At 48.3% G+C, this 24142-nt stretch overlaps 2 protein-coding genes across 3 annotated transcripts in view; both read right to left on the minus strand.

The window, feature by feature from the left end:
- CDV3 (CDV3 homolog) overlaps window positions 1–24142 on the minus strand; it is a 108022-nt gene that overhangs the window by 57133 nt on the left and 26747 nt on the right. The window lies entirely within an intron of this gene.
- BFSP2 (beaded filament structural protein 2) overlaps window positions 6867–24142 on the minus strand; it is a 44682-nt gene continuing 27406 nt past the window's right edge. Inside the window, exons 5-7 of one of the 2 annotated variants that reach the window (XM_059663919.1) lie at window positions 15547–15681; window positions 10416–10636; window positions 6867–7288 (exon numbers count right to left, since the gene is read on the minus strand). In XM_059663919.1, coding sequence (XP_059519902.1) covers window positions 7285–7288; window positions 10416–10636; window positions 15547–15681 — 360 coding nt within the window. In that variant the 3' untranslated portion in view covers window positions 6867–7284. The remainder of the gene's footprint in view (window positions 7289–10415; window positions 10637–15546; window positions 15682–24142) is intronic. The other variant, XM_059663920.1, reaches the window with a different exon arrangement.

Consider the following 24142-nt stretch of genomic DNA (forward strand, 5'->3'; position numbering starts at 1 on the left):
GAGAAAAATGGTAATTGGCGTACGACGATACCCTTTTCATTGGCTAATCAGGGCTATATGCAAATTAACTGCCAACTATGATTGGCAGTTAACTGCCAACTAAGATTGGCAGTTAACTGCCAACTAAGATTGGCAGTTAACTGCCAACAAGATGGCGGTTAATTTGCATACGTAGGCACAATGCAGGGAGGCGAAAGGGAAAGCAGGAAGAAGACCCCTGCCACTGACAGTGATCGGAAACCCAGGGGGGAGCTAAGAGCTGGGGGGCAGGGCAAAGGTGGCCCTGGGGCCGCCTTTGCCCTGCCCCCCAGCCATGATCGGAGAATCAGGCGCCTTTTCCGCCCTGGCCAGTGATAGCAGGAAGTAGGGGTGGAGCCAGCGATGGGAGCTGGACACAGTCGAAGCTGGCAGTCCCGGGAGCTAGCGGTCCCTTGCCTGGGCCTAAAGCGGAGCCCACAATCGCGGGGCCGCTGCAGCTGCGGGTCCCCGCTGCCCGGGCCTGACGCCTCAGCCAGAGGCGTTAGGCCTGGGCAGGGGTGGAGCCTGCAACCGCGGGGAGCTGGGGGTCCCCTGCCCAGGCCTGACACCTCTGCCGGAGGCCTCAGGCCTGGTCAAGGGGCCGATCCGGTGATTGGTGATCGGAGGGTGATGAGGGTCAACTCCTCTGGAAGAGGCATCAGGCCTGGGCAGGGGGCTGAGCCGGGGATTGGGGGGATATGATGGTCCCCTTGCCCAGGCCTGAAGCCTGGGTCAGAGGCGTCAGGCTTGGGCGGGGGGTGGAGCAAGCGATCAGAGGGAGATGGGGGTCCCCTGCCCAGGCATGATTCCTGGGCCAGAGGCCTCAGGCCTGGGCGGGGGCCAGAGCCAGTGATCGGGGGGAGATGGGGGTCCCCTGTCCAAGCCTGACACCTCTGGCAGAGGCGTCAGGCCTGGGCAAGGGGCAGAGCCAGCAATCGGAGGGTGATGGGGGTCCCCTGCCCAGGCCTGATGCCTGGGCCAGAGGCATCAGGCCTGGGCTTGGGGCAGAACCAGTGATGGGGGGAAATGAGGGTCCCCTGCCCAGGCCTGACACCTCTGTCAGAGGCGTCAGGCCTGGGCAAGGGGCCGATCCTGCGATTGGAGGGTGATGGGGGTCAACGCCTGAGGGCTCCCAGTATGTGAGAGGGGGCAGGCTGGGCTGAGGGACACTCCCCCCCCCCCCCACACACACACACACACTCAGTGCACGAATTTCATGCACCGGGGCCCTAGTAAGATAATAAGCTAAGACAACAGAATGGGTTGAATAGGAAATTGCAGAGTGAAAGAAAAGTTTAATACTATTAGGTATCTAATAAACTCAATATATAGGGTGGGACAAAAGTAGGTTTACAGTTGTTTGTATGGAAAATCTATATACATAAAAGCCTAAGTGACAGTTACATCGGGTTGACCGATCGCTATGATGCGCACTGACCACCAGGGGGCAGATGCTCAATGCAGGAGCTGCCCTCTAGTAGTCAATGTGTTCCCACAGCCATCCTCCCGTGGCCTCTTCCCACCCCCGACCCTCCTGGCTGGCCAACCTCCTATGGTTCCTCCCCCTGGCCAGTCGGCACCCCGATAGGCCTCGATCACTGGCCAGGCCAAGAGACCCCACCCGTGCACAAATTTGTGCACCAGGCCTCTAGTAATACAATAATATCCCTAGTCCAGTGGTCAGCAAACTCATTAGTCAACAGAGCCAAATATCAACAGTACAAGGATTGAAATTTCTTTTGAGAGCCAAATTTTTTAAACTTAAACTATATAGGTAGGTACATTGTTATTAACTTAATTAGGGCACTCCCAAGCTGGCCTTTGCTAAAAACGTCCTCAGTCTGATTGAGGTACGTTTGCTGAGGTCGACCCCTTCCAACTCTCCCATCCACACTCGTCTTGTATACTTGTTTCGTCTATCTCCTTTCATTCATCCTCTCTATATGTCCACCCCTCCACTTCTTCTAACGCCACTTCTTCAAAATAGACTCGCCCAGGCCGAAAACCGACTTCTTCGCATGGGCCACGAAGTTTCAATCGCACTGTATGTGCGCGCCTGCACGTGGTATTTTGTGGAAGAGCCACACTCAAGGGGCCAAAGAGCCGCACGTGGCTCACGAGCCGCGGTTTGCTGACCATTGCCCTAGCCAGTTTGGCTCCGTGGATAAAGCATCAGCCTGTGGACTGAAGGGTCCCGGGTTCAATTCTGGTCCAAGGCATGTACCTTGATTGCAGACTCCGCCCTGGCCCGGGCTCTGATTGGAGGCAACCAATTGATGTCTCTCTCTCACATCAATATTTCCCTATCTTCCCCTCTCTCTTCCACTCTCTCTCTCTCTAAAAAAACAAAAGGAAGAAAGATAGAAAAGAAAATAATACAATAATAAAGAAATAATATACAAGAATAAACTGGTTTTATGTACTCACAACTGTAAACTTACTTTCGCCCCATTCTGTAGTTATGAGTAGACATGGCTGGAAGTCAAATTTTGGTGGAGAGGCCTGAGATAGTCACAATAAATGCAGAGAAAAGAGAGAGAAAGATTTTAAAAACTAGAGAGAAGACGAAAGACATAGAAGAGAGCAAAGATGATCCTTTGATGGCTTTGAAATAAAGACGTGAACAAATGGAACAGAAAAACTACTCAAAGACATGATACAAAAAAGTTGTCCTGAAATCAAAGAATAATAGACTTTTCAGGCAGAGACAACATATCACATAATTGGAAAAGCTGATTAGGAATGAGAGCAATCAATATTCTGATTTCTTTAAGAACCTGAAGCAGGAAGAAAAGCATTCAGGTCTCCAGGAAGAAGAGAGGGGGTAAAGAGTTAGATCGGCCTTGGACTTTTTCACAATAGTCGATCCAAGAAACTATGAAGCAATATCTGCCAAGTTCTGAGGGAAGCAATGTATGACCCAGGAACTTTGTGCCCAGTCAAGTTCTTCATAAAATAAAACAGAAACAGTCACCTCAAACATGAAAGAAGTCAGGAGGTAAAGTACCTATCAGCCATCAACTCTTGGAAAACTCCTTAAAGGCAAATGTATTTAAACAAGAGATGAATTCAAAATAAGAATCCAGGAATGATATTGCTGGGGAAAAAGTATCCATTTAAATAGAAGTTCGTTTAACTACATATAGACTAAGGCTGAACAACAACATGAATTATGGGTTGCAGAAAAGAAAGTGAAAAAAAACCTTGATACAGTAAAAATGATAGGATAAAAATATTTAGAGGGAGAGAAAAAGGGAAAAAGTATAACTGTGCTAATAATTGTTTTTTTAGTATAGACACAATTGATACTCTATAAAACTGAAACATGCATTTAAAAGGAATGCATGATATTCCAACTTCCTAACAGTTTCATGATCTTTTCTTTTTTAAAAAAATATTTTTATTGATTTCAGAGAGCAAGGGAGAGAGAGAGAGAGATAGATAGAAATATCAATGATGAGAGAGAATCATTGATCGGCTGCCTCCTGCATGCCCCACACTGGGAATTGAGCACACAACCCAGGCATATGCCCTGGCCAGAATCGAACCGGGGACCCTTTAGTCCACAGGCCGATGCTCTATCCCTGAGCCAAACCAGCTAGGGCGCTACACCATTTTATATAAGACACTTGAGCATCCACAAATTTTAGTATACGACGAGAGTCCCAGAACCAATCCCCTGCAGATACTGAGGGCCAACTAGTTGAGTTTTGGGGGAGTCAAAACTTATATGTGGACTTTTGATTGCACAGCAAGGGATGGTCAGCACCCCTAACCTGAATTGAGGGTAAACTGCAATCCCATTAAAAAATGGGTGCATTTTTCCAAAGAAGATATCCAAATGACCAAAAGGTACATAAAAAGGTGCTCAATATCACTCATTTATCAAAGGAATCTAAATGAAACCACAATGAGCCATCACCTCACATCAGTTAGAATTGCTATCATCAAAAAGATAAGAGATAAGTGATGGCAATGACATGCAGAAAAGAGAACTCTTATGCACTGCGTGTGTGTGTGGGGGGGGGGGGGGAGGATTGTACACTGGTATAGCCACTATGGCAAACAGTATGAATTTCCTCAAAAAATCAAAACTATAACTACCACATTCTCCAGCAATTCCACTTCTGGGAACATATCCCAAGGAAATAAAAACATTATGTGAAAGAGATATCTGTACCCCCATGTCCATAGCAGCATTAAGCAGTATTATTTACAATGACCAAGACATGTTAACAATCTAAGTGTTGCATCAACGGATGAATGGATAAAGAAGTTGTGTTATTTTATGTATATTTGTGTATGTATTCACACACACACTGGATGTTTATTCAACCATAAAAGGAGGAAATCCTGTCATTTGAAACAAGTTGGGTGCATAGGTGGACTTTGAGGGTATTATGTTAAATAAAATAAGTCAGACAGTGGAATCTTAAAAACAAAACTCAAACTCATGGGGGGAAAAAAGGCCAGATTTGTGGTTACCAGAAGCAGGGCTGGGTGTGGAGGAGGAGAGGGGGAGTTGGGGGAAGGAGGTCAAAAGGTACAAAGTTCCAGTGAGAAGATGCACATGTACTGGGCATGTAATGTACACGTGATGACTACAGTTAACACTGCTGTATGGTACATAGGAAAGCTATTAACAGAGTAAATCCTAACAGTTCTCATCACACCAAAAAGAAAAAAAAAGTTCTCATCACAAGGCAAAAAAAATTTTTTTTATCTATATGAGATGATGAATGCTAACTTACTGTGTAATCATTTCACAATGTACTTAAACTTATACAGTGCCGAATGTCAATTCTATCTCAATAAACCTGGAAAAATGTAGACTCTTTGCAGGGTATAGAGACAATCCGAGGCCAGCACGGTGCTTGATGATTCTTGCTGAATAACCATACTCAACATCAACAAAGATCTGACGGGATGTCTGTTTCGTGCCGCCTGTGATGCACGGATGGGGTCGTGCACACTGCAGTGTGCTGCTCGGCCTTCTTTGCTCTGTGCCTGCTTGTATGTGCACTCCCAGGTGAGTCTGACAGGCATGCGGCCCGCCGGTCGCGAGTTGGACCTGCTTGCGTGTCTCCCTTTTATGCTGCAATCCCCACGCCCAGCAGAATGTCTGGGCACCCGTAGGTGCTCAGGAGTGTTACAGATGATAATGCAGGTGAGACTGAGCGCCTTGGTCTGAAAGCCCAGGAATGTTCTGGCAATCTCACTGGGAGCGGGGCGGGAGGCCAGGGGCGTTACCTGCTTTCGGAGGAGTCCACCGCAGCCTTCTCCGGCCGGTCGGTCGGCTGGCTCCAGAGCAAACGCGCCGTCCTTGCCGCCCCACAGCCGCAGCGTCCAGCCGCCTGTCGCTGGGCCCCGCCAGAGTGTAATTGCACCGCGCGTTTTGCAGGGAAGCCCGAGTTAGACGAGGCCCTGGCGGAGGCGGAGTCAGGAGGGCCAGCAGAGCCTTTTCTTACCTGGTAATGAAGCCTCATTAGAAACAGCGAGAACCTGTGCTGAGAACTGGAAGCACCTGCCAGCCTCGGCTCTCGCTGCCAAAGGCTGATGAATGTAATGATTGACGGCGGCTGCTTCTTGACATTACAGAGCAGAGGAGGCCGGTGTGCCGCCCGGCCCAGGAGGGGTGCAAGTCCACTCTCCCCTTCTTGCAGCGGCTCAAACAGCTTCCAGGCGACACAGACGTGCCTCTGAATGGCTGACCTTTCGGGGCCCTCCAACTGTGTTTAAGTCAGGGATTTCAGCCTTGGCTGGGGGCCAAAACATTAATCCCAACAAGAAAGAAAAGAAACAGCTTAGTGTTGGGAGCATATAACAGACCTAGGCTGGCTGCACACTGTGTCTTGTGGGGAGGCCCTTGCACCCAGTGGTTAATTACAGGCCCCCTCTCCCCCGCTGTTCCCCGCAGTGTGCAGCCCGGGAGGGATTGGTGCTTTGCTGAAATGTAGCATTAGGTGGGGTCTTGCCTATTTCTGTGCCTCAAACCACAAACAGAATTATGTGGAGGTCTCATGCAAACTCAGTAGCTGTCCTGCCCAAGTGACTCATTAATATGATCCCTTTGGCTGCCCTGGAAGGCAAACAGAAAACCCGGCTGAAGCCATTTCAACCAGGAGACCCCCTTTCTTACTTTGCTTCTCTTTCAGGCTTCCTGCAGAGGAAACAAGGTTTCTCTTGTTTGTGTTGGCCTTGAGGGTTTGGAAGTGCAGGTACTGGGGGGAGGGCGCCCTCAAATGGGCCCACAGTGGACACGGCCCCCTGTCTGGGTCAGCACTTGATGAGGACAAAGACTCAGCTTGGATTCTGTGTCTGGGATTCTGTGTGACAGGTGGACTGACACAAGCATGAGGGGAGAATTAAGAAATTGAGGTTGGGCTGTGTGTATGTGTGTGGCCGGGGGAGGAGGGGGGGGGGCGGTGTTGGGAGGCACTGAGAGCTGGTGCGTGGACACAGGTGCTGGTTTCAATTTTAATCAGAAGGCAGGGAGCCTTGCCTGGGTAGGTGGCAGATTCAGGAACTATATTTGGCTGGCTCGGCTCCCACTGTGGAAGCAAATTCTGAGACTAGAAGTGAAGCAAGCAACCACAGTCTAATTAACCCCCCATAGACTTACAGTGAAGTTCCCTTTAAACTGATTGAGAGGCCCTCCGTCAACAGCAGTGAAATGTGTGTGTCTGCACATAAACACCCGTGCTGAGCACATTAAAGAGGTCTGATGCTTCATGATGCCTGTAATGATGGTGCATGCACTACAGCGCCACGCCACTCCCCTCTCTAACAAGAGTGCTGTTTTTGCCCCAAACCATGGTGAACTTGCACCAAGCCTTGAGCACGGTGCTTGCCTAAGCAGCTGATCCTTAGGTGGAGAGGCAGATGGCATCATGCTCAGGGAACTTTCCAGAGCCTTCAAGAATAGCTCCACAAGCAAAGGCCAGGCAGGTAAGGTGACGTCCATCTCTACCCGGTAGTGAGTTGAACAGGTGGTCAGACTGGCAGCTGCACACAAAGCATTTATTTGCAGAGGGACAGGGAGGTTGCCCAAGCCACAGACTACTTCAGTTTAAGGCCAAAGGACCCTCTCCACTTCTAGGAAGCTTTTCAGCTCAAGGGAATCTAGCAGGGAATCCAGCTCCAGGAGGGTGGGGGATGGGAGGCTGTTTGGGGTAGATGTGGGAGCAGAGGAGAAGACTCCTCAAGGAACTTCATTGACCACTTGGTGAGAAGGCAGCATTTTCTTCATGAAAAGAAGTTTCTCCACTAGCTGAAACAAATCAACAAAAACACATTTGAGTGAGAGAAGCTATGGATGATTGAAAATTGGTAAAGAGATCACAATAAGATTATAGGAAAGGTAGGAATCTCATGGAAAGAAGTTGGCCTTTGAAATAAGACAACTTGGGTTTCTTCTTCTTTTTTATAGATTTGAAAGAGAGGAAGAGAGAGAGAGAGAGAAACATCGATTTGTTGTTCCACTTATTTATACATTCACTAGAGGCCCGGTGCATGGAATTTATGCACCGGTAGGGTCCCTAGGCTTGGCTGGCGATCAGGGCTGATATGGGCCTTCCAGCTGCTGGCTGGGGCCTTCCTTCTGACTGCAACTTGGGGCCTCCCTTCGTTCCACGCCGTCCCCTGGTGGCCAGCGCACATCATAGCTAGCGATTGAACTCCCAGCCTCCCAGTCAAACTCCTGAGGGGACACTTTGCACATTAGCCTTTTATATATATATAGACTAGAGATTTCCCCACCTTGCCTTCGTGCACTTGGGGATGGGGAGCGCCTCAGCCCAGCCTGAGCTCTCTTGTAGTCTGTGAGCCTTCGGGGGATGTCTGACTGATGGCTTAGGCCTGCCCCCCACAGGGAGCAGGCCTAAGCCATCAGTCGGACATCCCCAGCGTGGCTGCGGAGGTGGGAGAGGCTCCTGACACTGCTGCTACGCTCACTAGCTGTGAGCCTGGCTTCTGGCTGAGCGGTGCTCCCCCTACGGGAATGCACTGACCACCAGGGGGCAGCTTCTGCATTGAGCATCTGCACCCTGGTGGTCAGTGCACGTCATAGCGACTGGTCGTTCTGCCATCGGGCCAAAACTGGTTCTCTGACATCCCCCGAGGGGTCCCAGATTGCGAGAGGGAGCAGGCCAGGCCGAAGGATCCCACAGGTGCATAATTGGGGCCAGGAGGGACATGGGAGGTTGGCCAGCCAGGGAGGGACCACAGGAGGGCTCCAGGGCGTGTCCAGCCTGTCTCACTCAGTCCTGATCGGCTGGACCCCAGCAACAAGCTAACCTACCGGTTGGAGCGTCTGCCCCCTGGTGGTCAGTACATGTCATAGTGAGTGGTTGAGCAGCCTTAACATATCATTAGCATATTATGCTTTGATTGGTTGAACGGCTGACTGGCCGACTGGACACTTAGCCTATTAGGCTTTTATTAGATAGGATTGGTTGCTTCTTGCATGTGCCTTGACCAGAAATTGAATCAGGAAGATGCTGTAAGCAACTGAGCTACCTGGCCAAGGCCACCTTGGGTTTCAAATCCCTGCTCCATAGGGATTAGCTGAGTTACCTTGAGCAAATGGCTGAAGCTCTCTGAGGCTTTGTTTCTTATCTGTAAAATGGAGATAATGATGTAGTCCTAGCAGGGTTTCAGGGGAAATGAAAAGAACAGAGAACCTAACATTGTGCTGGCACACAGCAGGCACTCACTAAATGGTATTCTTACATTCTTGAAGAATATTCAGCTTAATTCACCACTTTTTTATATTTAAAACAAATTCGTGCATTTATTCAGATGCTCATAGGCATATGAAAAAATGAGCTTGGTTAGAAACATCCGGCTTTTATAGTCCACAGAAATGAACCCAATAACAAGACAGTTGGGAAGGAGCTGGATGGCACGTTTTCCACTTGAAAGGAGGAAGGGCTGGTTGCTTCCCTGTGGCTGTCTTGTTTCTGAAGAAAGGGATGTTACAGAGTCCCGGCTCTGGCTCTACCCCCTCGTGTGATCACAGAAAACCGCTTTTCTGTTCTGGGCCTTTGTAGTTTTGCTGGGATCATGGGGGTTGGACTATATAATTGCTAAGTTATCTCTTAGAACTGATATTCTATTCCTTATTCAATGTATGCCATGGATGGGGCCTTGGAGGGAGATATGAAGATATAGAATTATGATCAAACAAAGGCTTGGATTTCCTTAAAGAGCTGGCAAGGAACTAGTCCCCAAACTCATGCATATGCTCCTGTAATCCTCACCCGTTAAATAAGACTACATATATACATCGAGGTATATATGTGCATATATACACATGCATACATTCACATACATACTTAGACATATACTATATGTCATTCCTACACTTGCCTCTCTCCAGTGTAGAGGCTGGAAAAAATTGCTTTCCCAGAACCACTTGCAGGTGGGTATGGTCATGTGAGCACATCTGGTCAATGAGAAAACAGGCAAAGTCCATTAGAGGACTTCTCAAAACATTTTTCTTTCACTGACTGATAAAGAGGTTGCCCAGGGAAAGGCCTTCCTTGCTGCCCTCTCTTCCTTCCTTCTTCTTCTTGCCATGAGTGAGGACCTGATGTTGGGAGCTGTGGTAGGCATTTGGCCACCATGTGGGACAAAGATGAAGACAAAAAGCCAATATACCGGGGATGGTATGTCAGATGGTATTTCATCGGGACCTAATGAAATCATTGAGAAGCCTAGACCACCTCATTTCTGGGACTCTCAGATAAACGTGGTTTATGTCCTCGCTGTTCCCAGGGTGGTCTGTGGGCCGGCAGGATAGGCCTGACCTGCCCAGGTTTTGGGTGCACATTCAACTTCAGGTGCACTGGTGGATAGCCCCATTAATTAGGCTCTATTACACGCAGCTGAAAGCATTCCTAACAGATAAGATGTATGCACAGTAAGTCCTCACGTAACATTGTCAGTAGGTTCTGGGAACTATGATGAAAGGATGTATAAGGAAGCCAGTTTTACTACAGAATAATTTATATAAACAAGCGTTAAATTCCTATGGCATGTCATCAATGTTATAATGAAATGATGTTGAACTAAATGACCTTATTGGAGAACCTGCTGCACTAGGTATGTTTTAACATTTATAGGCATGTCTATGTGTGTATGTGTGTATCTGTTTATATGGTTATAAACAGGTGTAACACATTTATGTATACATGCACATTTATAATGTATATTTGTTTATGTATTTGTGGAAGGACAGAGTGAGGCTATGGGAGTGTGTGTGTGTGTGTGTGTGTGTGTGTGTTGGGGAGTTTGGGGGTGATTTCTTCTATCTTAATTACTTCTATAGTGTTTGAAAATAAATATTTTAAACGATGAGTTGTGCTCCTTTTATAATGAAGTAAGAAGAGACCTACCGGCTCTCCTCCCTGTCCAGCAGGACGTGGTAGGAAGCCACGGCCCTCTGCAGCTGGCACCTGTGCGCCAGCAGCTGCTCGCGGGTCTGCTGCTGCTGCTCCGCCTCCGCACGCATCTCCTGGAGCTCCGCCTCCAGCCTGCGGACCACGGCGCCCAGATTCTGCAGCTCCAGGTCATGCCAGTGCTTGGCGTCCTGCAAAGTGTTCTCCAGGCCTCGTTTCTGCAAAAGAGGGAACACGTCCAAACTCAAGGCCAACGGGCAGGGCCCTTGGAGAGGGAGGTGTGCAGGGCACTGGGAGGGGCTGGCATTGGTCTGGTCGGTTGCTAGGTTTACGTGGCTTGGTGCGTAAATCATGAATCCTCAGGAGGCCAGACTCTTGTTTAGTCTAATTCACTGATCCTTCTGATGGGGGCCAGGGGGGTGGATGTGTGTGTGGGAGACATGGGTGGGTGTGTGGGATGGAGGGGAGGAAGAGAAGGCGGAAGGACAGGGAGAGGGAGAGAGATGAGATATAAGAATGAGAGATGAGTGAGAAAATGAGAGAGGAAAAAAATGAAAGAGAAACTGACACACACAGAGAAGCAGTCTGCAGGTGTTTCTTCAAAGAAACCCTGCTCTCTGAGCTGCCTCTGGGCCTTTTTTGATAGTTTTCTCACCCCCTGGGGCGCCCTATCCCCTCCACTGCCGAAACCCCACCCATCATTCAGCTAAAATGCTGTCTCCTCTGCACCCTTCCCCAGATGATCAGAATGACAATGGACGTTTCTGGCTGTTCTGTACTCAGCAGTTGTTTCTTTAGTTTTCTAGGTGCCCATTTGGGCTAATTCCTCTTCCTCTGGTTCCCCACCGCCCATCCTGAACCTGTTACTCTCTGAGCTGTGTTTCCCGGGCCTGTTAGTTAGTCTCTCCCACACTCACTATTTTCCCAGTCTCTCTTTCAGTGGCTCCTGCAGTGATTCTTTGAGCACAGACTTCTCTCCTCTCTCCAAGCCCCGACCCACTACTGAACTTCCTACTGGAAATATGTGCAGTCCAGCGCACCTCAAATCAAGGCGTGCAAAACCGACCTGTTGATCTTTCCTATCCTGCACTTCAGCAGGTGAACTGAGAACTAGAAACTGGGGAAGGACACACCCCTGGTCTTCTTGCTTCTCTCCCAAACTCAGTCATTACCGAATCCCGCCCCTCACATATTCAGAAAAGTTTTCACATGTGTGCCCTCTCTTCTCCAGCCACCAGTGCCCAGGATGGATGCGCATCGCCTCTCCTCAAGGGGGACCTCAGTGGCCTCTTAGCTCGTCTTTCTGCCTCTAGTTCCTCCTTGGGCTGCCTTCCCCACATGGAAGCTCCGGTGCTCTGTCTAAAGTCCAACTCTGGGCCGGTATCCCCTCTGCTTTAACCGCATCCCCAAGCTCTCCAGGGTCCCTAACATGGCACCCATGACTGGCCCAGCTTGGTTTGTGAATAGTGATTGTTGACATTGGACCTGTAACACCTGTGATTTGGAAAAATATTTTACAGAGCCATGGCTGGGTCATCTGTTTACAGGTTTGGCTCCAGGTTCACAGGTGACTCCTCCATGAGGCTGAGGGTCCTTTGATGACTCAGGACCCACTGCCCAAGCCCCAGATCTCCCCCCTAAGTCCTGACATCCTGGCCTGGTTCCCACAGAGACTCCTGAGCTGAGTGACTATGATGAGGCCACTGCTGTGGGTGTCCCAGCCCTGGCCTGCGAGGGGACATGGATAGCACCAGCGAGCATACTGTGGTCACAGCAGCATGCTTACTCCCCAGCTAATGGAAATTGGAAGGGATGCCCTTGAATGATAGACTCTCCAGAAAGTAAAATAGTGATCTGTGATTCCTGGTCTTGAATTCCTGATCTGACTGAACAAAGAGCTCTGTAGGCCTCAAGCGCCATTATTGGTGCCTGGCTGCTCAGATACGGTATTTTGTTGGAAAAGGCAGCTGAACGTCTCATCAGCTCGGCTGTGGGGGCCTTGTGTGTGCACAGGTTGCTCAGACTGAGGGCCAGTAACACAGCAGATAAATAGGACGACCAAGGTAGGTCCTCAAGTGAAAGAGAGGAAGTGGAATTTTAGAGCGTCACTTGGCTTGTGAATAGAGGAAGCAGGATTTGATTGCAGAGCCTGAGCGCCAACCCCCAACGCCATAGGCTGGCTGTGGTCGAGGGCAGAGATAGAGCCAGAAGGGCTTGGCTCCTGCACTGATTACTATGCTAACGGGAAAATCCCTGAGCCACAGATTTCTCATTTGCAGAATGAGATGGCAGTCACGGTCCTGCCCACTTCTCAATGTTTCTCCGAGGATGCGATGAGAGAGTGCATATGAGCATGTTTTTACTATCAGTGTCACTTTGAGGAAATTTGGGCACTGTACCAAGCAATTTGGGGACATAAAAGTAATGAAGCCTGGGTCCTGCCCTCAAGGAGTTAATGTGACTTTGGTGGAAGAGCTGATTTCAGCTCGCGGACCACTCTGAACGTGAGTGCGTGGCGGGTGGGGGGATCACCCAGCTGTGGGAGTCAGGAGCTAGGTTCCTCGGGGGGTGTCGCATTTCTGTGTTTTCACCTCACCTGTGCCAAGGGTTTGGCATGGGGAGCAGGTGGAGGCGGGCAGACTTGAGGGGAGGAGTCTCCTTCCAGCCATGGGAAGAACACATTAAGGGCTCAAGGCAGGAAAGGAAAGGACGAAATCTGAACATTGACATGAAGATCTGGCAAAGGAGGGCTTTCTGTTGTAAGCCAAGCTCAGGCCATTCCAGGGGTTTGGACCCTGAAAATGCAGAATAGAGGAGGCAGTAGGTAGAGGCATGTCCAGATGGTGCAGCATGAGACAGGGGGAGTCTGTGAAGGAAAGAGGCGGGGGATAAAGCTTCTGAGATCTTTTGAAGTGGGAAATGGAAACCATGTTGGGGGACCTTAACTTTATCTGCAGAATAATACAGGTGACAGCACCTGCTGAGGGGCGGAGGGGCGGGGTGCCGGGGGCTTGCTGAGAACAGAGGCTGGAGGGAGCAGCTGCTGGGGAACACAGGTCCCCTCTGCTTTGTTCAGTCATTTGTGCACAGGTTTTCAATCAAGTTGTGAGCTTTTAGAGGACAGGCACTATCCAATTCAGATTTGCCTCCCCAGGGGCCAAGGGAAGGCCTTGCCTTGCACATCGCAGGCACCCAGTATACGTGTGTGGAATGTGTGCTGAGTGATGGGCCACCTGCCACTGAGGAGTCATTCATCTGGGCCTTTTTTTTTTTTTTTTTATGATGTTGACTTGAGAATATGTCCTCAACCTTTTGCCTGGAACTTTCTGTCGCCAGAAGAGTGACACTTTTGGCAGCCACAAGGACATCTGGGCAAGGAATGGCAGTCTCTTCACTGTGCCTAAAGCAACAGAGGTGAGAGGCAGCACCCCTAATATTAGGGTGTTTATCAAGGGTTATGGCAGGCGAATAAAACTGATTAGCATAACATTCACCTACCTCTGAGTAAACAATGCCATTGCTTTTAGATGTTTTTTTTTGTTGTTGTTTGAATGTGAAAGTAGCATTCCTTTAAACTGTAGTTTCCTGATTTCTCTCACCTCAGATCCTTTACTCACACCCCCTTGCCCTGACCCAGATCCCATCAGAGAATGAGAGGGACAGAAGAGGAGTAATGATGGCACTGGCCGGGTAGCTCAGTGGGTTAGAGCCAAGGTTGCAGGTTGGATCCCTGATCAGGGCACATACAAGAAGCACCAATGACGACATTAATAAGTGGAACAACAGATCTCTCTCTCTCTGCCTTCCTCTCTCTCTATAAGTCAGTCAATCAATAAAAGAGAAGTGGAGCAATGAGATGCATGTCATGTTGTGGCAGGAAGACTGAGCACCTTCCTGAGCTGGCTGGGTGCCGTGTGACCTTGTTGGCCGGAGGACAATGGGCCCAAGTGAACTGAAGGACCCGGAGGTGATGGGATGCTCTTGGCAACAGGCAGAGATAAAGCTGTTCCTGAGGGAAACGACTAGGATAAATGCCTGAGCTAACTTCATGGCAGGTGTGACTGGTGGCTTGAAGATGGAGCCGATTTGGGTGGCAAAATTGAGATGCAGGTTTATGGGGTGTGGTGGGAGAAAGAGGCATCAGCGGTGGTATCTGATCAGACCGAGGACTTGAGGCTGATGGGAGAGAGGGCTTCTTGGGCCTCAGTGGACTGGACCACCTCAGCTACGCCAGCGTCACAGGAACCAACCCCTTCGTGCGCGTTGGTGTGTACAACTCACTGTGGTTGACCTGGTACACGTGGCCCCTGGAGGGCATCCAGGAGGAGCTGTGCTTGACAACCTAATAGAACTTTAGGGCACCCCAGAGAGCAGAGGTGGACTGCTGTATTATTAATCATTTAAATTAATAATAATAATTAATGACGCGAGAGATCTGCCCACAAACCACAGTGAGTCTGAGGAGCTTACCAGGTGTCTTAGGATTGGTGCCCCAGAAGCAGAGCCTGACAGGGGTCCTGGTGCGTGGGGATAATTAAGGAGCTGTTCCCAGGAAAGGGGGCGCAAGGGAAGCAGGGCAGGGCTGGGCAGGGGAGGTGCTAAGCCAGGAGGGGGTCTCAGCCGAGTCTGGCTGCAGCCTGACCCCACGAACCGCCCCCCCCCCTCGAGTGAATTACCCCAGAGGCCTGGTTCCACTTTGAAGCAAGTGAGCTGGGCTTTTAAAGCCCCTGTGAGTCGGTCATTGGCTGGGAAGGTGGGCTGGCCTGACCTCCCCCCCCCCCCCACTTCCCACCTTCCACCGCCTACCCGTCTCCCCCCCCCCCCCCCCCCCCCGTGTCTTCTGATTGCCTGAGGGTCATTCTCTGCAGAAGAGGGGCAGCTGGGAAGGGGCATCTGTGGGCATGAGTGGCCACAGCAGCGGCGGGTGAGGCGTATCCCGGCCGGGCACTCGCGGGCACTCGCGGGATCCACCACCCTTGTGATCCGGTATCGGATCGTCCTCCCAGGCCTCAGACTCCTACGCTGGGAGATGAAAGGCCCTGGCACACCGTGACCGGTGTGGCGACAGTTCAACCGCTGAGAGTTAAAATTGTCCCAAGAAATGCCAGGTGGCTCCTGGCCCACTCACCAGGGCTCGCAAGGACTCGGTCTCCGCCTGCAGGCTCTGCACTTGGCGCGAGGTGCTGTGCAGCTCCGCCCTGCGGGCAGCAGCCAGCCGCTCCTCCTCCTCCAGACTCTGCGCCCCGCGGGCCTCCGCCTGCAGCTGCGGACAGGGAGTCTCGGGTGAGCTGGAGCCGTGAGCCTCTGACCCGTCCTCCCCCTCCCCCTTTCTAACGCCCTCCCCGCTGCTTCAGGCTCCGAGGAACCGGCCACGGGATTTAAAAATTCCTCTTTTTCTATAGGCGCCCACACCAGCTCGTATACAGACATTTATTCAGTTTTAACACGTGACGTATGCAAATAGAATGCAATTCAAAAGATTTTCCAAAGACTATACGGTAGGAAGTATATAGAGTCCTTTTCTCCCTGTGCGCTAATTACCCAGCCCTCCTGTTTCCAGTGTTTGATACCTCCTTCCAGAACTACTTCAAATATGTACGACCTTCCCCCTTGCTTTGGTCCTTATTATATCTTAGAAATTATTCTAGCATATCAGCATATATCCGTCAGTTACATTCTTTGAAAAAAAAATCTTTATTGTTGAAAGCATTACATATGTCCCCGTCCCCCCCTCCCCCCACCACTGACCCCTTCTAGCCGCCCCCCCCCCCCCAGTTAGATGGGATTCTTTTTAACGGCCACGTAAGTATTGCCTTACTCAGAATCCCCCATCCATGGACACTGAGGTGGCTTCCAGTCTTTGCCTGTTACAGTCAATGGTGCAAAGCATCACCTACATCCCTCATCTTGATCACATGGGAATATCTCTGGGGGTAAATTCCTCTTGTGGAATTGCTGAGTCAAACAGGCAGGCTTTGCAATTTTGATAAATGTTGCCAAATTGCCTTCCAGGGAGTTTGTAACCCCTCCCAGCACTGCAAGGCAGATTAATCGTTAGCCAACTTGACCTGATACGTTTCCTTGGGAAAAAAAAAAACATGTCTGGTCACACCTGTGACTATCAAGGGGCCAGTCTGGGTTTTGAACCTTCTCCCTGAGCGAGATGGACATATTGTGATTCCTCCCATACGTTCAGGGAGCAGGTCATTGTTACTCTGCTCTTTGCAGGGGAAAAGGGAAAAAAAATGAGAGATCACCCACATCTCTCACGTCAAGCCAAGCCTCGTGGCATGTCACCAAGCCTGTGATGTAGGAGAAAAATCTGTTTTGTCTCCTAGGTTACTGGCTCTTTTGATTGACCATTTTTACTACATATGAGTACTTATTTATAGAATTGTGCAAAAATAGTCCGATCTAGTTTACTGGCTAAGAAACCCGAGTCAAAAGGCTCATATCTCAGTAGTAGTTCTTCCAGTTCTTGCTGTTTAAGGGCCGTGAGGAGTTCAACGAAAATGCCCATTAAAGGCCTGGGATCTGCTAAAGGAGAACTGAAGCCGTGGGCCCAGCTCCGACTGGTTGCCCCTTGGCTGTGTGTCCCTGCGCCATGATTCAGCCTCTCTTGAGTCCCAGTCCCTGCCCACAGAATGCAGTGACGAGTGGAGAATGATAACCACATGATGACTGTCTCCTGAATCACTTGAGGCTTCTAACAGGTTATGCATGTAGAAGCCTTTAGAACCTTAAAAGCATGCAAATATTGGCTGTATATGTTTTCTTTACATATGTTTTTATTGATTTTTCTAAGTAGAGAGGGAGGGAGAGAGAGAAACATTTATTAGAGAGAAACATTGATCGGCTGCTTCCTGTACGCCCCCTAGTGGAGATCAAGCCCCAAACCAGGCATGTGTCCTGATGGGAATTGAACTGGTTCATGGGACGATGCTCAATTCACTGAGTTACACTGGCCGGGCTGCATATGTTTTCTACCTGTGAAAAGTAGTATTAGCTAATACAGGAGTTTGTACAAGCCACTACGACTTGACGACTTGACTACTACTAATGATAACTAACGTGTGTGAAGCTCTTACTTGGTGCCAAAACTCTGTGAACAACTTTTAGTCCGTGATCTCCTTTAATCTTTACAACCCTATGAAGCAAGTGTCATTATTGTTCCCATTTTATATGAGGAAACTGAGGCACAGAGAGATTGAGTTTTTTATTCCAGATCATATGGCCTAAGAGGGGCAGAGCCGGGACTCAAGCGCAGCCTCAGGCCCCAGAGCTGTGCCCTTAACCAGAGCTTAATGCTGCCGCTGCCACCAATTCATCAACTTAAGACCCTGAAATTGGGGTTGTCTTCCCCAAAGTGAAGGTGGGTCACTCTAAAATATCCTCATTGTCTTCCTGGGATCAGTAGCTCTGTTCTTCCTTTTCTCTTTGGGGTTGGCCCTGGCCAGATGGGCTGTGTGGGAGGGTGGGAGGCGGGAGAGGGGATGTCCTGACAGACAAATGGAATCAGGTAACACGGCTACACAGAGAGGCCTGGGCAGTGTGAGCTGGAGCCAGTTCCTAACAGTATACAAGAGCTGATGGTTAAATTTTCAGGAATTTTATAAGCCAGTTGTTAAACACAGCCATTATTAAAAATTAAATCATATCAGCTCACAATTAAATAAGTTATATTAAAAAAAATGGTACCTGGCTTGTGTGGCTCAGTGGTTGAGCGTCAACCCAAGAACCAAGAGGTCGCCTGTTCGATACCCAGTCAAGGCACATGCCCGGTTGTTGGCTCGATCCCTGGTGGGGGTCGTGCAGGAGGCAGCCAATGGATGACTTCCTCTCTCATCGATGTTTCTATCTCTCTATCCCTCTCTCTCAAAATCAATAAAAATGTATTTTAAAAATGGTAATAAATACTCAAAACACATTACTTGCTAATTATTTACATTTTATCATTATCTGTGCAACTGAGGTTTATCTACATTGATGGTACCTGTGTGGTGGGAGTCAATGGTGTGTTCCTGCCCAACTCTTCCTGACTCATTCACATCATGTTATTAGTTTGAAATAAGGGTGAGAGTATTGACACCATGGAAATTGGCAAACTCCACAAATCAGAGATTGAATTACTATTTTATGGACTGTCTAGATTTTAAAAAGGGATGCATAAAATATTAATAGTGCAGATTAAACTTAAAAGTGGGTCCTGTCGGTAGCTGTTGCATTGGGAATAGCACAAAAATTAGCAAGACTATTTTTCCAATATTTGAAAACTATTATCTGATTCATAAAGAAGTTACATTATTGCCCAGCTGGTGTGGATCAGTGGTTGAGCATCTACCTATGAACCAGGAGGTTGCGGTCTGATTCCCAGTTGGGCACATGCCTGGGTTGCGGGCTTGATCCCCAGTGGAGGGTGTACAGGAGGCAGCTGATCAATGGCTCTCTCTCATCATTGATGTTTCTATCTCTCTCTCCTTCTTCCTTCCTATATTAAAAAGAAAAGAAATTTCATCATTGACAAATGAACTCATTAAGGTTAATGAAAATATCAACCAAAATTCGCATCAGAGCTGTCCTCATTCATCATTGTTGTGAGTGACTTTTTGTATAATCGGATATTAATAATCAAACATTTTTCTGTAGTCTGATTTTATGATACTATTGCTGATGATATAACTATAAAAACAGTTGGCGGGTTTTGTAAGAAATAGCAAGCCACATTGAAGTTACAGGTGTAAATGGGAAAGCAAAGTATTTTATCTTAAAATGTATGTTATTACTAAAATTAGATAAATAAAACATGAACCAAAATCTTTTGCCACCTTTAAGTGATATTGTGAATTTGATTGGCATGTAAATACATATGCTTACATTGCCCCCCCCACCCCCTGAGAGCAGGTGTGAAAGGTTGCCAAGACACCATGGGTGAGAGCCGGGCATGAGTGGAGGCCAAGCTCCATGGAGGGCATGTTTCAAAGCCCTGATGGGCAGGTCTGGGCTAGAGCTGCTGGCCAAGGCCATAGCCACAGAACCCATATGATCTGTCCCTCCTCTCAGCCCAGACAATGAGTGGCTTGTCTGCAGTGGTATGTACTGGTGTCTGGAGGGTTGGATCCCTATGTCTTAGTGCCACTAGCAAGATGCTGTACCCACCTGTTTCCCAAACATTCCTGGACAACCAGCATCGTTTTTCATACATCTGAATGCTAATTAAACTGTTTTTATTTTAACCAATTCACTTTTTTTTCCCAATTTACTTTTTCTTTTAATTTTTATTTATGGATTTGAGAGCGAGAAAGAGGAAGGGGTGGGGGAAGAGAGAAAAAGAAAGAGAGAGAGAGAAACATCGATTTGTTGTTCCACTTATATATGCATTCGTTGGCCGATCCTTGTATGTGCCCTGACGGGGGATCAAACCCACAACAGCCTGGGCGTGTTGGGATGACGCTCTAACCAACGGAGCTACCTGGCCAGGGCTTCACTTTTTCTTTGTAAGTAAACGTGTATAACATGGAAATTGTAAATCTGTTCTCGAATTCTAATGTGCATCGGCACCATCTGGGGGATCGTGTAAAACCCAAGTCCCGATGCTGGAGACCCTGAGGGGCCCAGGAATCTTCATGTAAAACTGCCATGTGATGCCTGGTCCATGGAGGCAAATGTGAAGATCCCCACAGAAACCGACAGGACTGCTCTACTCGCCATACATAGAAGGTAACTGAAACAGCTCATAATCTTAAAACAAATCACCTGGAGGGGTGGGTAGGGGCTGGGAGGAGGGAGAGGGGAGAGGGGGATGGGAGATATCTGTAATACTATCAGCAATAAAAAATATATTATTTATTTATTTATTTATTTATTTATTTATTTATTTATTTATTCTATATATTTTATTGATTTTTTAACAGAGAGGAAGGGAGAGGGATAGAGAGTCAGAAACACCAATGAGAGAGAAACATCAATCAGCTGCTTCCTGCACACCCCCCACCGGGGATGTGCCTGCAACCGAGGTACATGCCCTTGACTGGAATCGAACCTGGGACCCCTCAGTCCACAGGCCGACGCTCTATCCACTAAGCCAAACCAGTTAGGGCTAAAAAATATATTTAAAAGTGAAAAAAACCACCCAAACGAAAACAACAACAACCAAACCCCACCCAAATCAATATTATTTTATTCTAGCAAATACTGCCTGCCAAGCAGCTGAATCCCAGAGCCGGCTTTCTCTTTGTTGAGAGGCGAGATTAACAAGTATATGAGAAGTGATAATGGCCCGCCAGCACCAAAGGACACTTCCTTATGCAGTTTACTTAAGATTGAAAGAGAAAAAGAAATTAATTTGATCACTATGGGTGTCAGTGCCATTTTACATCATGCCTCCTGCCTTCTGAAACCCGCTTCCCACATCCTCACCCTTCATCTGGGAACAGTTAAGCGCTGGAACTCACCTAGAAGCATTACATGTCCTTCTCCAGTGGCGTTTTAGATTTATGCTTTCTAGTTATTGCAATAAGTCTATTTCTATTTCCGTTTCAACCCAGTGCCTCCGGATTTCTCCTCGCAGACCACACAGTAGGTGTGCGATTCCAGACCCTGAGGCTAGGAAGGCAGGGCAGTTTTGTTGCTCGGTGCAGTTGCTAGGATGTGTAATGAGATTCAAATATGTTGGTCCCCAGGCCTTCAAACCAGCTTGAAATCTTGGCCCCACCGCACAGGAGCTGGGCTGCCCGTGGTTGCACTCTGTCTATATTTCTGGGGGCAGGAGAGCATGTGGACATTTTGAAATATGGGAAAAAACTTCAAATTAAAAAAAAATTTCAATTACATTTTCATGTCGCTGCCTGGGAAGGATGGATGCGAGAGAAGAAAGGCAGCATGCTTTCGAGTGAGTCAGAATGGAGCAGGTGAGAGTCTCCAAATGGAGGGGGGAAAGCCATCTCCAAACCCAACCCACTTTGCGGAGTAGCACTGCCATTTCCCAAAACGTCCTTGGCAATGACCTGGAGGCGGCAGAAATGCCACTGTGCAGTGTGAGGGGAGGGGGGAGCTTGGAGGAGGCAGAGTGGAGAGGCACGAGGCAGGTGTGTGCTCAGCAGCACGTACACAGGCTGCACGGGCAGGGGCTGAAACGTGTGTGTCCTGCCTTGCCCTGAGCAGGCGCTGTGCGGGATTCGGAAGTTCTCTGGGTTTTGTCACGGTGAAAACAGCCACGCTCTGCTGCAGAGCACAACTGACTGCTTTGTTCTAAGAGTCTTGGCCTCCCAGGATCATAGTAGCCTCGTTATATTCATTGTCCTGGAGAAAGGCAAGGCAATGGAGCCCTGGGGGTACCCGTTCCCAGTCTAGTATCACAGAGCACCAGTATCCCTCGGAAGGCACAGGCCTTGGTTTGGAAAGATCCTCACAGAGCCCGCCATAGGCATGTAGCTCCTCGGATATTCTACAAGATGTCACTGCTTGTCTTTTTATTCCAGGGGTCCTCACACTACGGCCAAATACAGATATTGTATTTGTTCCCGTTTTGTTTTTTTACTTCAAAATAAGATATGTGCAGTGTGCATAGGAATTTGTTCATAGTTTTTTTTAAAACTATAGTCCAGCCCTCCAACGGTCTGAGGGACAGTGAACTGGCCCCCTGTTTAAAAAGTTTGAGGACCCCTGCTTTATTCTTTTAATCCTCAACTGAGGACATGGAGAGAGAGAGAGAGAGAGAGAGAGAGAGAGAGAGAGAGAGAGAGAGAGAGAGATCTGAGCAAGCAGGGCCCGTAATCAAACCCATGACCCTTTGGTGCACTGACCATTGACCCAGACAGGGCACGTTTGTTCATTAAGAAAACGAATCATTGTTCCCCACTCCACGTAATCTGTGTAGGCCAGCCTGGCAGTGAGGGTGTCAGTTCAGGGAGCGGCTATATAGTGAATCTGACAGGCTCAGTGACGGAAGTAGCCTTGCGGGATGATTTGGTCATAAATTCCTAACTGAGCAGGTCATGGTGGTAGTCACACCCCAGGCGTGTAACTCCTTTAATAAAAGGTTTGTCTTTGTTCTGAGCCCTGTCCATTGTTCTTGCTCATCTAGGTTAACAGCCCTTTGAGATGCCAAAGGAATCCTCTTTTCCAGACCCCCTCGGGGGCACACGATCTTGTTGCATCCTTATACACCTTCACTATTTGCAGTACATGTTCAAGGTTAACGAGCATTATTTTTAATGCTACATCCATTCCATGTTATTCCATTTGATGATGGCTGTAAAAACCCTTTCTTAACAAAGGTTACAGAGGCAGCCTGAGGTAATGTAGAAGAAGTACTATGTATCTCTCCATTTTTCTTTTTATCGAACCATAGAGATTTCCCCACCTTGCCTTCTCCAGCCTCCTTAATCTACCATCAGTGGATTTCATGGAATCCTCCTTATTTCCCTTCTTTGGTTCAAATGCATAAAAAGAACTGCAATACTGCCATTTCCATAGCATTTCCTCAGTCCGTTGAGATCTTGCTTTTGGGGAGGTCCTCAGTTTGGCTCAAATAAACTCATACTTTCTTTTTTCCTATAGGCTTGGACATTCTATGTCAACAGTAAGAAAGCATGGTTTGAATCATAGCTCGGCTACTTGGGTCAGTTACTGAACCTCCCTGTGCCTCAGTTCCTTCCTCTAAAAAATGGGTAAAATCACAATCCTATGTCATTGAGAAGATTATATGAGGAAACACCTATCAAGGACTTAGCTCACGGCCTGGCACCTGGAAAGTGCTCACTCCATGCTTTGCCGGCACTGCTTTCACCGCACATCCCTTCCTGCCTTGTGGAAGGTGGTCTTTCTCTCCATTGCCTCCCGCCTGCAGCCCAGCCAACTTCCACATCAGATTGTGAGTACCCTCTGTGCAGGGACAACTTCTCAGTCACCCCTCTATCCTCTCTGACGTGGCTTTTTATACCCAGCAACATGCTCGACTACACTTACTGAAGGTCTACGACATGTACCAGGCACATGCTGGAGACCAAAGAAGAGGAAGATGCCCAGCTTGTGTGGCTCAGTGGTTGAGCATCAACCTAGGAACCAGGAGGTCACGGTTTGATTACCAGTCAGGGCACATGCCCGGGTTGTGGGCTCCCCAGTGTGGGGTGTGCAGGAGGCAGCCGATTGATGATTCTCTTTCATCATTGATGTTTCTATCTCTCCCTCTCCCTTCCTCTCTGAAATAAATATATATTTAAAAAAAAGAAGACTAGAACTACCATATCTTCTAGCTATTTTACTTCGGGGTATTTATCTAAAGAATATGAAAACACTAATTCGAAAGGATATGTGCACCCTCATGTTCACGGCAGCATTATTTACAATAGCCAAGATAAGGAAGCAGCCTAAGTGTCTATCTATGGGTGAATCGATATAGAATGGAATATGAATCAGCCACAGGAAAGAACAAATTCTCGCCATTTGCAACAACATGGATAGACCTTGAGGGCATGGTGCTAAGTGAAATAAGCCAGATGGAGAAAGACAAATACCATATGATTTCACTTATATGTCAAAATCTAAAAAAATAACCTCCCAAAAAACAAACCAAGAAAACCGATCTCACAGACACAGAAAACAGGTTGTTGGTTAACAGAAGGGGAGAGGGTTTAGGGGGTGGGCGATATGAGCGAAAGGGTCAACTGTGTGGTGGTGGGTAGTAACTGGACTTTGGTGGTGATCACTGTGTACAGATGTTGAAT

Source organism: Myotis daubentonii, chromosome 14, assembly GCF_963259705.1.
Source record: "Myotis daubentonii chromosome 14, mMyoDau2.1, whole genome shotgun sequence".
NCBI lineage: Eukaryota > Metazoa > Chordata > Mammalia > Chiroptera > Vespertilionidae > Myotis > Myotis daubentonii.